Here is a 13,519-nt window from a genome sequence, read left to right on the forward strand (position 1 = left end):
TTAGTGGCCTATAGGCTCTCTCTCTCTCTATATATTCCATTAATACCAATGAAATTAAGTAACATTAGTAAAATCCAAAAACCTAGCTCCAATGGCAATGCTCTGACTTATGGGATCCCTTGACTTATTACATATTTACATTCTCACTTATATACTGTGTTGCTGTATAGTTTCATTGTACATTTTCAAGTTTTATATATCTAGGTAGTTTCTTGAACAATGTAAGTTTGACCTTGTTTTGGTAAACTTTAACATAACTCACATAAACGTTAGACCCAAATTTCAATATTTAAATGCCTAACTGTACTTCGTTTCTACTGAATTCTCCTTATGAGGACGCAGTAGCTGCAAGTTTAAGGCCACACAAACTAAAGCAAAACGTACTAATAATCCAGTTTTCTAGGGTCAACTCTCCCGCCATTGTGCACTATAAATTCTCACATGCCATACATCTTTATCTTCACCACCTCATCTCTTCTGCAATTGAAACAAGCATACTAATTGAGTTATAACCTATTATAACTCTACATCCTTCGGATTTGAGGTTGTTCATCATCATGAAGCTACTTAATCTCCTCTTTGTAGCTGTAGTCTTCATGAGTTTATTATTCAGTGGTGCGTTTACATTGATTGAAGACGATGGCGATGATGAAGATGCACTTGTTGATCAGGTTGACGAGGACACGACAAATACTCTGAATGAAAACGAAGAACCTTCTTCTTTACTAGGGGTAAGTCGTTTTCTAGCTCAGAAAAAGCCGAAGGGTAAACTGACTTGTAACAAGTATCCAAAAATATGTCGCGCTAAGGGAAGTCCAGGGCGTTCTTGCTGCAAGAAGAAATGTGTTAATGTGAAGACTGATCGGCTGAACTGTGGGAAATGTGGAAAAAAGTGTAGCTACTCATGGATCTGTTGTAAAGGACGTTGTATCAACCCTCGGAAAGACAGGAAGAACTGTGGTGGCTGTAAGAAAAGGTGCAAGAAGGGAGAGTACTGTGCATATGGGATGTGCAACTATTGATGAACATTTTTTCAAAGAAAAATATTGTTATTGATAAGAATAAACAACTCGTTTAATTGTTTGTTAAAACTTGTGTATACCATCTGTGTAAACATGAGCCCTGTTTTTTTTTGGATAATGATAGCCATCAAAAGTTGGTCGATCGGCTCTGCTGCTTCTTGTTCTGCCTGTTGTTTTCACAATGTATCTACGTTTTTATATGATTGATTATTAATAGTACTATCTACGTTCACAAATGGCTGTCGCGCGTCTATGCTTGGCTACTGACTTAGCCAGAAGTCCAGAACCAAATCATCAGTTTTAAAGCCTATAAATCCGAGAGGATTACGTGCCTGTGAGTTAAGCTACATCTCTACTTTTTGCCTAAACTGTGTGCTCCCGATTTAGAATAAACTAATAATGAAACACGATTTAAGAAGTTTTAACTTTTAACGACTGTACGTACTGAACTAAAAGTTCGTGTACTCACATACTCACATGTAGGCATGTAGCTACTAAACATGGAAAATCACATAGTCTATCGATTTTTTTTTTGGAAAACCACATATTCCACATGGTCCACTAGTGTTTTTGTTGGGCATGTCCGCGCTACTATAAGTCCAGTCCATGAACAAATTGGACTTCATCGTCGTCTAATTACTCTAATAGATCTAGATTGGGCTGAGTCTACAAATGTTATTTCGCCATTTGCCAATACGGCTTTTATTTTATGCATGAAGAGTCAATGGGCTGAAAGTGTTAGTGGGCCTATAGGCAATATATCCCACGACCATAGTCACAAAAATTTCTGATTTTTTTAAAAAAACTTAAATTTTTTTTGAATTGATTGGTTATTGAATTTCTAAACGAATAAACAGTAAAAACGGTAAAAATCTCTAATTCTCAATAGTTATTGATTTTTAGTGATTTTTTCCGATTTTTAGTGAATTTCTAATTTTTTTTTTGCTTTCCATTTATTTATTTTAATATTTTATTTTCTGAATTGCAAATATTTATAGGATATAACAAGACTTTACATATATATATTTGTAAATTTTGAATTTGATATATGCTCGAAATAATCTGACATGATGTACAATCACACACTACAATACTGCATACTATTTTATATTTTGATTATTTATAATTTTTCTGATTGTTTAAACGAATTTGAATTTGTACGGAATAACAATTTCATCCTTGCCGAATTAACTACGAATTCGAATTTGTGACTATCCATCACAGAGAAGCCACTGTACTTTATCGGAATTCCAATATTTAAATTCCAAAAAACCTCCAATACCAATGCTCTGACTTTATAAAATTCTCCGCTATACGCTATTGTCATTTGAGAATTGGACCCTCGTCTAGTTTTATTCTTGAGCAGTGAAAGTTTGGCCTGAACTTTTTATTTGGTAAACTTTCACACAAGTTCAGCCTAACGTTTCAACTTTGAATTTTGAAATAATGCCTAACTTCCCTTTGCTTCATTTCAACTGAATTCTCCTTATATGGACACAGTAGCAGTTAAGTCATGACCACACAAACTAAAAGCAAAACGTGTTCATCCAGGTTTCTATAGTCAACTCTCCCGCCATATTTCACTATATATTCTCCCACCACATTCATCTTTCTTCACCAGTACCTCATCTCTTCTGCAATCGAAACAAGCAACCTAATAGACGGAGTTATAGCTTATAACTAACTCTACATACATCCTTCGGACTTGCGTTGTTCATTATAATGAAGCTACTTAATCTCGTCTTCGTAGCTATAGTCTTCATGAGTTTGTCCTTCAATGGTGCTTTTACATTGATTGAAGACCATGGAGATGATGAAGATGCACTTGTTGATGAAGTTGGTGAAGACATGATAAATACATTGGATGAAATCGAAGAGCCTTCATCTTTAGGGGGTGAAAGTCGCTTTCTTTATCAACAAAAGCAGAAAGGTAAACTGACGTGCAACAAGTATCCTAGAATATGTCGCACTAAGAGAAGTCCAGGACCGGATTGCTGCAAGAAGAAATGTGTTAATGTAATGACTGATCAACAAAATTGTGGGATGTGTGGGAATAGGTGTAGGTACCCTCAGATTTGTTGTCGAGGAAACTGTGTGAACCCGCGGAATGACAGGAAGAACTGTGGTGGGTGCAACATTAGGTGCAAGAGAGGAGACTTCTGTTCATATGGAATGTGCAACTACGCATAATTTAACAACGTGCCCATTAAAATTATTTGTATCTATATAATCCACGTTACTTTGTTGGAACATATATGAGTATCTAGCCATCATAATTTAATTGATTACTTATAATTGTTCCAATCATAGAGATCTAATATAACTGCAGTATCTTATCAAAAAGAACGAAGTGAATGAGTACCAATTATTATCTACGTTCATCCAGCACTAGCTGTTGATGCAAGAGTTCTCATTTATATATCTAGAACCTAATTTAGAATTGGAAGGAAAAAATACTAGATCCAAGTCCATGCAGCATCTTTGTAACTACACACATGAATGAATTGAAAGTAAAATTTTCAAAACCATTGAGGTAATCATACTTGAAAATAATGTGTAATGAATTCGATACACGGATATGATGACAGTTTGACATTGATGAAATAGCTTCCTTGAATCCACGGAGCACTTCTGGGACAACATATATGATATATCATTCTTCTCCATAGACTGTTGCTTAATAGAGTGTGAACTTGCACTTTGTTGTTGAAAATATGAGATTGAAAATCGCCTACGGAAAATAATACAAGCACAAACTTAAACACCTTTGCGGAGTCATCAAATCCAAAACCAGACATGAACTTGTCAAATGCCATCCACTGTGGTACCTAATCTGCATTGCGTTCGGGAACTATATATGAACGGTGGAAGCTCAGAGTGTCCTTCAGAAATGGGGTTGAATATGTAAATGTGGTTGCGACAAATAAAGACGGAAGTACTTGATGTAGCGGTTTCTGACAAGCAAACAATGCCATTGCAACAACCCCAAAACAAAGGGATGGTGATGGTGATGAATCAATACAGCGTTGACTCTACTTAAGAGTGTAAGGTGAAAAACCTGGGTAGATGCCATAAACGTCATCGGTGGAAATAAAGTGCAAATGTGTGCAATTTCTCGACATACACCTTGGCTATGCCATAGCCTCATAGTTGCACCCACTACTACAGAAAAGCTCATATACCACTGTTATTTACAGTGGTAAAAAGCCTTTAGCCACTGTTTTCATACCGTGGTAACAACCACCGTGACAAATACTTCTAACAAAACCGTGGGGAAAAATATCTCTTATATACCACGGTTTTTAGTAAAATAGTGGTATTAGAATTTACAAACCGTGGTTAATAGCCCGAAAAGTCTGCCATATTCGATGTGAACCGTGGGGAATATGATGATATATACCACGGTTTGATAGAAACCGTGGATTATATATACTGATTATACCTCGGTTCTTATTAAACCGTGGTGTATAGTCATTACAAACCGTGGGTTATATAAATTGCTTATACCTCGGTTCTTATCAAACCGTGGTTTATAGTTTTTTTTTTTTTTTTTAATAAAAACCCCTAATTATTTGATTCTAATCATATTCATTCAACCTGCAACCTGCCCATTTTCACCATATATATCCACACTGGATTTAAAAACACATTGCTCAAATAAGCAATTCATAGTGCAACACAAACAAAAGAAATAAATTTACACATCCAACACAAAGACATTGAATTGCTAAAAGAATTTTGAACTTTTTTGAGTCGTCAATAATGAAAGAAACATCCAAATTTACTTGTTATATCAAAATAATAATGACCTAACTTGTTGCATCAATAAAAAAAACAATCTATTTGTTCTATCTAAAATATCAAAAAAAAATGGTGAGACCAAGCACCACACCTTAACCTGGAAAGGGTCAAAACCTAGCTAAGACTTCGGCGCTTGGCTCGAACGCTCAATTGTGCTGAATGAATCTAAGAATTTCAAGTCGAACAACATCAAGTTCCTCTTGTGTGTATGTATCTTTGAGGGATAGATTTGTCATCTGCACGATCAAAGATAAAAAAGTATATAATAACTAAATAATGAAGAATAACACAAAATAGAGAATGCTAGTGTATGACGAATTATACCTTATTTTCAAAAGAATTATCTGAACAAGCTTCCATTATTTCTCTCATAAACTTCATTACGTAATACCCACACTCTTTACTACCAGGTTGGTACGGGCCCTAAGTACAAACATGGAAAATATTCATAAGCATATATTTTTCCAAACACACAGTATGTATGCATAAGAATTTGTTTATTACCATAATTTAGAAAGACGGCACAAAATCCAAACTATGCAAGCAATAGTTCAAAACTTGCTCGCAAACAAACTTTCCACAACCCACAAAACTTTCCACCAATTGGCAAACTCTGAAGCAACAACGGATAATAACACCGCACTTGAAGGTCTTATTCTGGAAGTATCTGCTCACCATCTGCATCACCCTCTTCCTCAACTTTGGCCCAAGACTCAGAGGTTGCTTCTTCTTGATTCCACTTACAATATCATCAATCCTCGAAGCATACAAAAGCGACCTCAATGGTCGTTTTAAAAGTTTTGTGCCTTCACATTATATGCATCCCGATCTGAAAATTACCATTAAAATATAGTACTCATTATAATAACAGAACTTAAGCAGAGAGAGAGAGAGAGGGCATACCATATTTCCTTTCATATCTGTGACTTCCCCAGTATTACCATCAATGCCAATCCACGGGTTCTCACCATTAGCATGCTGCAACATGTAAATCAACATTACAAAGAAATGACGGAGTATTTATAATTTCTCTCGTCATTATGTACCTAATTCCCAAATTCATATAGCAAAGCAGGTGGAAGCCCTACCTTTCGTTGCAAAGAAGTTATCGTCCGGATGACATTGACCCCACAATATTGTGCCAGAGTCCGTGGTATTGCTTCAAATGCTATTGCTGCAGCTTCATATGGCCACTGTAGGATGATCCGAAGCAAAAGTTTAAAGCATTTCAGTATATGCTTTGACAAACTGCCTTCTAAGCGTGTGATTGTGCTCCACTGCTCTATTATGTACATATCACGTTTATCAGTTGTATCACAAGTGCTGTAAAAACCAATTCATTTCCTGTTTAGTAAGGCAAACAAGGTTTATCTATCACTTATATCTAATGGAGTTAATCAGCTGGTCCATCTTCTCCATCATGTAGACTGCAGATTCTTTGAGGGTTGTTCAAAAACATCCGGATCCATGTCAACATGTGCATCTTCATCAATATCATTATTTTCATCGGCATACAACCGGGAGCTCACCACGACCGAACAAATCCTTGTGTTTCAAGTTGCCTCAGTATCAATATCAATTGTTATCTTACCATCCAAGTTAACCCACGTGTAAATTCATTCAATTTATGTAGACTTTGTGAGATACTACAACCAATGGGAAAACCACTTGAAGAAAAGGTATACCCATCCAAAATGTGCATCCATTTGACGTATTATGGAGGAGAGCCTTGACACGGAACAAGAAGCGCCCCATGGACCGCTTTGGCCGGGAATTTTAGTAGTTATCATTGTTCGCTTAGAGCCCTACCAAAAAAAAAAATGTCTTGTAGAACTTTAGTCCAAATGGAGATCCCGTTCTTTCTTCTTTCTACCCCATTAAATATATTTTACTAGTATGAAATAACTGATGGTTGCAAAATAATTTGTCAACCATTAAAAGGTATGGGATCAACCCCAAGTCTGAACTTAAAAATCACAACAGTTCGGTATGCAATACTTAACCTTGGCTTCGAAACGAGAGTCTCAGATTGTTCTTGTCGCTTCTTTGAAGCTCTTTGAGCTATGTCAAATGAGAGAGTTTATGTAAGGTTTGGAGTTTGGACCAACATTTTGAACAGAATGTACCTCCACCTAGGTAAATTGTACTTCACGCCTTACCAGTTGTATAATTATTTCACCGTGCACTTGGAAATGAGCTTGTAGGAAGTCAAAAACTGAAAAAGCGGTTGAATTTCATCATGCAAATGAAAGTTTTTGTAGTTAGCGCATTGTGTAAAGCAATTTAACATAATAATAAATGTATCTACCTTTCGAGAAAAAGAATCGACAAACTTCCCACCATATTTCACTTTGCCAATGCATGCACAAATACATGTATAGAAGCTAAAATAAATCAATATGTTTTTCTCAATACGTTTATCACACACCGAAAAGAATTGAGTCCAGTGGAAGACCGGAAGTCGCAAATCGATGAAGTAAAAAATGTTTCATGCAAACAGATTTGAGTATCACCATCACGGATAAACAATCAATCTCTCCCAAAACTCTTGTGGAAACTCTTATCGAAATCCAATCAAGAGATCAATGCTCAAAGATAAGATAATTGTCCTACTTCTTAAATTTGAAATTCCGACCACAAATAGATATCTCGATTTCTTTCCTAAAGTACCAACCTTATCATGAGCCTTGCACATATTAACCAAAGATACAACCACATTCCACAGACTGTGTAGTTTACTTAGTACTCCTTTCACAGATTCGACTTGAATGTTTGCCTGGATTTTTCTAGCAAAGTTACTTCTTTAACCTACACAGATGCGAGAAAAACAATAAAACCTCCAAAAATCTGTGGTTGTAGAATTGGTGCTAAAAGTATAATAAGATTCGGTGCCTACCAACTTGTTCCCGAATTGCGTGATTCTCTTCGTCATCGCATGGATAGCTCCATGTGTAAATACTTTCTGATATATAAATTAGGTATACATGACAATTTAATATTGACAGGGACCACTTACCGATACCGATACCAAATTACAAATGTTGCGGTAGATAATGTTGGGAAACCATGAGGAGCTTCCTCTCGACGATCTAGTATTGCATGAGGGAGCCTAAACAGAAAAATTAATTCTTAACATATCGGGTAGAGAGATTTTGGAATGTGTTAAATAAGCTTCGAATAACTATTGCATCGAGAAAGATGTAAATGATTTGAGGAGTGGAAATTGTTTTTGAAAAACACAATTATAAAAGTTCTTATTGAAAGTAAGTCACCTTCGAGACAAGATAGAACAAGCAAATTCCTCAAGCAAATCAGTGATAGATTCACTGTTTTCAAAGTAGATGTGCAATGTCCTCTGTATGATCTCTCCACAAGAGTAAGTGTCATACAATAAGGTGTCGAAAAAGCGTGTCAACATTCGCTCCCTAGATCTAATTGCAATCACATTTTAAAAATATAAGGAAAAGAAAATATGGTCTGAATAAACACTCACTTTACTCTTCAACCATTCTCAAAATTTTCCGAGTCCCAGTTATGTGTTAACAATTGGTGCTTATAAGTTCCAAGTCTCTTTTGCATTAAAGAATGACTTTTCGGACAACTCCTAGGTGCGTATTTTTCCCACTCCCTTCAAGCAACTTGTCAAGGAACGATTGAGCGGGAACTTACAATAGACTCTAGAGTAACTAGTACCTCGGATGCCGAAGAAAACGGAATCTGAACAACGTACGCAAGAGCGGTTTTAGTCAAAACCAAAAGAGAGGTCCCGACGCTATCCATTAACTTCACAAAACACCATATGAAAACAAATACAGACTTTACAACTGAGTCCAAGACACCTTCCGAAATGAAAAAATGCCACAATACATGTAATCTATGTTTCCGGGTGAAGGGATTGGTTGGATGCGAGAAAAAAAGACTATCTGGGATTACGATGGGCTGGAAGGTGTTAAGCGGATCTAATAGTGCTTTGGAGTATTCATCTTGATATCGGGAAGATTTAACATCTGCATTGAACTTATTTCCTCGGTGATTTTCTAAATCGAATCTTTTGGCAATTTCCTTGGGAAAGAAGCACAAAATCTGGAAGCTCTTGCACCTTGCTTAAGCACCTAAGAACTTCTTTAAAGATCGAACCGACTCATCAAGATTTAAAACCACCAAGCCGGGCATATCCGGGTTTCCAATGAGGCAGATTAAATTTCCAATGCTCTTGACAAATTTCATCACCTACAACACCATAAAATTATGAAATGCTAATTGAAGCATTGATCGTAGTTTTTTCCAATTTGTTAGCATATATATTGGTTTGCGGCTTACCTTCCATTGAGAACACAAACTCCGAAATGTTTCTTCAAGCTTGGAAATAACTTCCCGATTTTGTTCACGAATTCACGGATATCACTTTGTTGTTATTCTTGAATGGAACCCTTAAGCATCCAACTGAATTTTGTTTGATCCGACGGGCAATGTCAAAGCAGTCAGTTAATGGCAAAGCTCACTTGAGAAGGTAAAGATCACGGGGGTAACTAGTACGAAAATTAGATGTTAAGGCAAAGAAATTTGGTTACTACATATTTGCAAACACAAAATCCACATCCACCTAAAGCTAACGGGATTACCTGCAACACCGCGGGGATCCCGAACAACAATGGTTACCTTGAGTCTACAATATAAAGGATATATTCAACCGCATCGGGTAATTGTGGGCTCAAATCATTCAAAGTACTCCAAAAAGTTTACGTAAATCTAAAAAAATAAATTTAGGCAACCATGGTGGAAAACATTTACTAAGAAGAAGACTTAGAACATGGTTTAAAATCAAAATACAAATATATACTAACTATTCTCAATAGTAAACTATTGTGAGCAAATATACATACCCTTGAAAAGGTTAGAATGGACAAACAAATCAATCGATAATTCTCTAAATTTGAATCTCTGCCCATCTAAAATCTTGGTAACTGCAGAGATTTCAACGAAGGGTGGACCATTAGAATCGAAGATGACAATCCCGATCTTTGAGATTCGTCCGCTTGCATGACTGATCCGAAAATCCCTCATTTGGCACTTCCTAGCTCCACGCTCCAACTCTTCTCGAACTTCCAATATTGTAGGTCTGCTTGAGGTTCCCATCGTCCGATGTGTTTGAACTCTTAAGTTTCAACTTTTGTCCGATGAAGTGCTTTGTGATATAATGCTTTTCTCATTCTTCTTCTCAATGTGCCCCGACAAATTTGGCTTGCTCAAGTTAAAAGATTCAGGTTGCTCCACAAAGAGACGGCTCGGGAAGGTATAAAGGATGCATCTTGAGGTAGGTGTTTAGTAAGCTCTCCAAAAATCTATATAAGACAAGTTCCCACTTCATACATAGAAAGAAAAAAAGAGATCGCAATCTGAAACTTACGTGTGCTAATTGAGCTTTAGATGACATTCCCAAATTGTAAACTTCAAATTTCAACTCAAACCAACCACTTTGGCTTCGATAATACATGCAGAGAAATCCACGAACTTTTGGCGCCAAAAATAACAAAAAGAAGTAAAGTAGGGAATGAAACAAAGAAAGAAAAGAAAAAACGAAGAACGGAGTTTTAGATCAACTTGATACCACGTATTCTAAGTTTATTGATTGATGGTCGATAAGACAAGAGAAGCGGATCAGTCTTGAATGATGCATCTTTATAAGTGAGGTGACACTATCGACAAGCGTGTAATAATACTCCCCAATGACTAACAAGATGTCAAGAACCAGGTGAGCGGAAGCAAGTTTTGCATGGGTTACATTGTTTTGATATACGGAAGAACCTTTTTATTAATCAATTGCTTTCGACTATCGGGTCACAAGTCGCAACCTCTCCAAACTTGCACTCAAAATTACAAGAAATTAAAATAAATTAACCAACTTCAAACATCACTCTTCACCTTTTCAATGCCTTCAATAGCTCAACTTTTCTGCTTCAACATTGCGGATCTGATCCACTCGATGCACCGCCACACCGGGGACAAGCTTTGGATGTTTAATAATGTTTCTTGCTACTGACATGGCATCCTGTTTAATAGGTACATCTTCTGTGAGTGTTCACATACAGGACAAAGAAGCATTCGACATAAGTTACAAAGGTACCTGAAGGTTTCTCTCGACTTCGTTCAAGAGGTCCTTGCTAGCCCCTCTTAAAAGAACAGTGCAAGCTTTTGGGTCTTTGCACTCCACGATGAAGGCAAAGAACTCATCTCCGATCTTCCTTACCTCAAAGAGTCCTGCTCTACTCCCAATATCAGATTCACGAAGCTCCTCAGTGCGTTTCACAACAAGCTAGCGCCACGTGGCCTTAGCTATCCTTGCTATCGGTCTTCCTTAGCCCTCGATAGCACTTTCATCCAACCTTTTGCTTAGGAAATGGCAAGCCGATCACTAAGTCCTTTCTCTATGATTACCAAGTCGGGCTTGAACTTGAGAATCTGAGCACAAATGTTCTCGATGTACCTCTTCCATCTTGAGCATAACTCCCACGGTGCACCACTAGCCAAAATGAGAGCGGGAAAGTATATACACCAAACACATAGTAAATCGACCTAGACCATGACAACCGGCATTGATTACTACACCAAGGTTTGAACTATTTTTTTGCTTCATCGCTTATTTTTATGTTGTCGAAGAGGAGCCATGACAATCCAAGGCAACCACCAAGGAGACCGGTTTTTAAGTGAAGATAGTTGCGGGACATGGTCAATGGTATTCCCAAGGTGGTGCCAAAGCATTAGTTGAGAAACCTAACACCGACAGAATTTTAGAGAGAGTCTCGGAAGTTAGAAGTTTTGAGAGTCTTGGAAGTTGAAAAGAGTAAGTTTTAGCGCCAGACGGTGTTACTATTTTTCTGCACAGGAAGGAAAACACCAAAGACACACCCTTAAGCATAAGCGTTATATCAATCCAGAAATATTAGTAATACATGTCAGTGCATGTAAGTTAGTAAAGGCTAAAGACAAACTAGAAACTAAAGGGGTAACCACTTCCTGAATAATTCTCTACTTCTCCAATAATAGTCTTATACTCTTTTAACTATTCTTAATTACACTCAAATAGAGCTACTCAGCTACAGACAAAAATTCATGAACAAAAGGTGCTATAAAGATCGATGCATATATTAATCAAACCAGCAAACCATGCGTTCTCAAAAAAAAAAACTAACTAACTAAATTATGCTGACCAACAAATCAAAGTAGACGCTAATTCAAATAACCTAAACAGTTGCAATAAAAACCCCAAACCAGTTTCCTATGCAGGCTTAGTTAGTTCAAAGTTAACTTAATTATATTACATAGTATAAACCATCTTGCTTCTATATTTCTACTACTACGACAAAGAGGGATAGAAAAACAATGGCTATGAAAACCAATAAACTATACACCATTACTGTAACCTTTAGTCAAACACTTTATAGATTGACTGAAAACCCAAAACAGGAAGATAGCACCACCCAAACAACACAATATTTCGATTCATAAAATTAAGAAATTAAGAAGAAGACAACTTATAGAGGATGTAATCTAAGTTTGATTGGTAGAACTACAATAATTTTTTCTAAACCAACAAGGAAAGAAATGAAATAGAACAACTCTTTCAAATTTAATTGCCAAGAAGACACGTGAGGATTTCTCAAAGGATCGATAAAAGAAGTCAAAATCGAACTAAAAGCGATAAACTCTTATCGGATGAATTGAAAAGGAAGCGAATCAAACCTAACCGAAAGCACGACGATTTTTTTTGGAAGGACCCGACCTTACAAGCTGTATCCAGGTGAGAGATAGATTTTCCTATATGATGAACGCGGGGAAAATTCTAGGAGAGAGATAGAGTAGAAACCCAGTGCCGATTGAAAAGAGGGGGTTTTAGCGCTATGTTTTTTTGCCCTATTTTCAGTTTAATTTTTGGTTTTTCGATCGAGTGGTTTTGGACTTTTGGAGACCCCCTTTATCCACGGTAGGTGTAATTTTTAGAAAAACATAAACCACATTTTTCCAAGAAACAGTGGGGAATTCGAATATCTAAAAACAAATTAGCGATATGTGGTAGTACCGTGGCATATGGGATATTATTTACCACTATATCACGTAAACAGTGGCTTTTGCTTGTACCTAGATTAGAAATGCGAAATGTACCGTGGTAAATGACTATTACCCACTGTTATTATAAATACAGTGGTATATACTATTTCACCTACCGTGGCTAATGCCCTTTTTTGTAGTAGTGACCAGATTGTGAGGATGGTCTATCAAGTTGAAATTGAGGATTCTGTGCCTAGACTAATTATTGAGCAATTTATTTACTAACCTTAGACTGCTAGTAGCATTGTACCAGTAGTACTCGGCGACAATGAAAGTCTTTCAAACAAGTCATTTCCAGAGCAGTTTTGTACTTGAGAGTTGAGAGAATTCGCACAGCCTTCTGTTTAGCATGTTTTATTAGAAGTTGAACCCAACCAACTCTTTGATACTACTAGAAAAACTGCATAGCAGTGGGAGTGAGCAGAGCCGGTTGGTTATGTTGTAGGGTAATGAGAACTTCTAGAAGTTGCGGGAGGGAGAAAACAAGAGAAAACGTACAGATGAAAACGAGACGGAAACACATACAGTTAATACAAAACGACACTTGGGGCCCCAACCCCCCTAACGCAACCCCCCTAAGTGAAATGTTT

At 36.9% G+C, this 13,519-nt stretch overlaps 1 protein-coding gene and 1 pseudogene across 2 annotated transcripts; one reads left to right on the forward strand and one right to left on the reverse strand.

The window, feature by feature from the left end:
- The first annotated feature begins 328 nt into the window (after window positions 1-328).
- On the forward strand, window positions 329-1,186 carry LOC147519692 (protein GRIM REAPER-like). The gene has a single exon (XM_086594875.1). The coding sequence runs from the start codon at window positions 558-560 to the stop codon at window positions 1,020-1,022; it is 465 nt and encodes a 154-aa protein (XP_086451001.1). The 5' UTR covers window positions 329-557; the 3' UTR covers window positions 1,023-1,186.
- A 3,616-nt stretch (window positions 1,187-4,802) lies between these two features.
- LOC147519693 (T-complex protein 1 subunit gamma-like) lies at window positions 4,803-11,989 on the reverse strand (annotated as a pseudogene). The gene is made up of 8 exons (XR_015213149.1): window positions 11,979-11,989; window positions 10,948-11,343; window positions 10,746-10,872; window positions 5,912-6,016; window positions 5,723-5,801; window positions 5,328-5,649; window positions 5,148-5,246; window positions 4,803-5,059 (listed from the first exon to the last, which is right to left on the reverse strand). The product of XR_015213149.1 is annotated as a T-complex protein 1 subunit gamma-like (transcript).
- Window positions 11,990-13,519: the final 1,530 nt, after the last annotated feature.

This window comes from Coptis chinensis, chromosome 2 (assembly GCF_015680905.1).
Source record: "Coptis chinensis isolate HL-2020 chromosome 2, ASM1568090v1, whole genome shotgun sequence".
NCBI lineage: Eukaryota > Viridiplantae > Streptophyta > Magnoliopsida > Ranunculales > Ranunculaceae > Coptis > Coptis chinensis.

Bases quoted from the DNA above. Each gene is read 5' to 3' on its own strand.
- LOC147519692 (XM_086594875.1), top strand. From the start codon at position 558: ATGAAGCTACTTAATCTCCTCTTTGTAGCTGTAGTCTTCATGAGTTTA.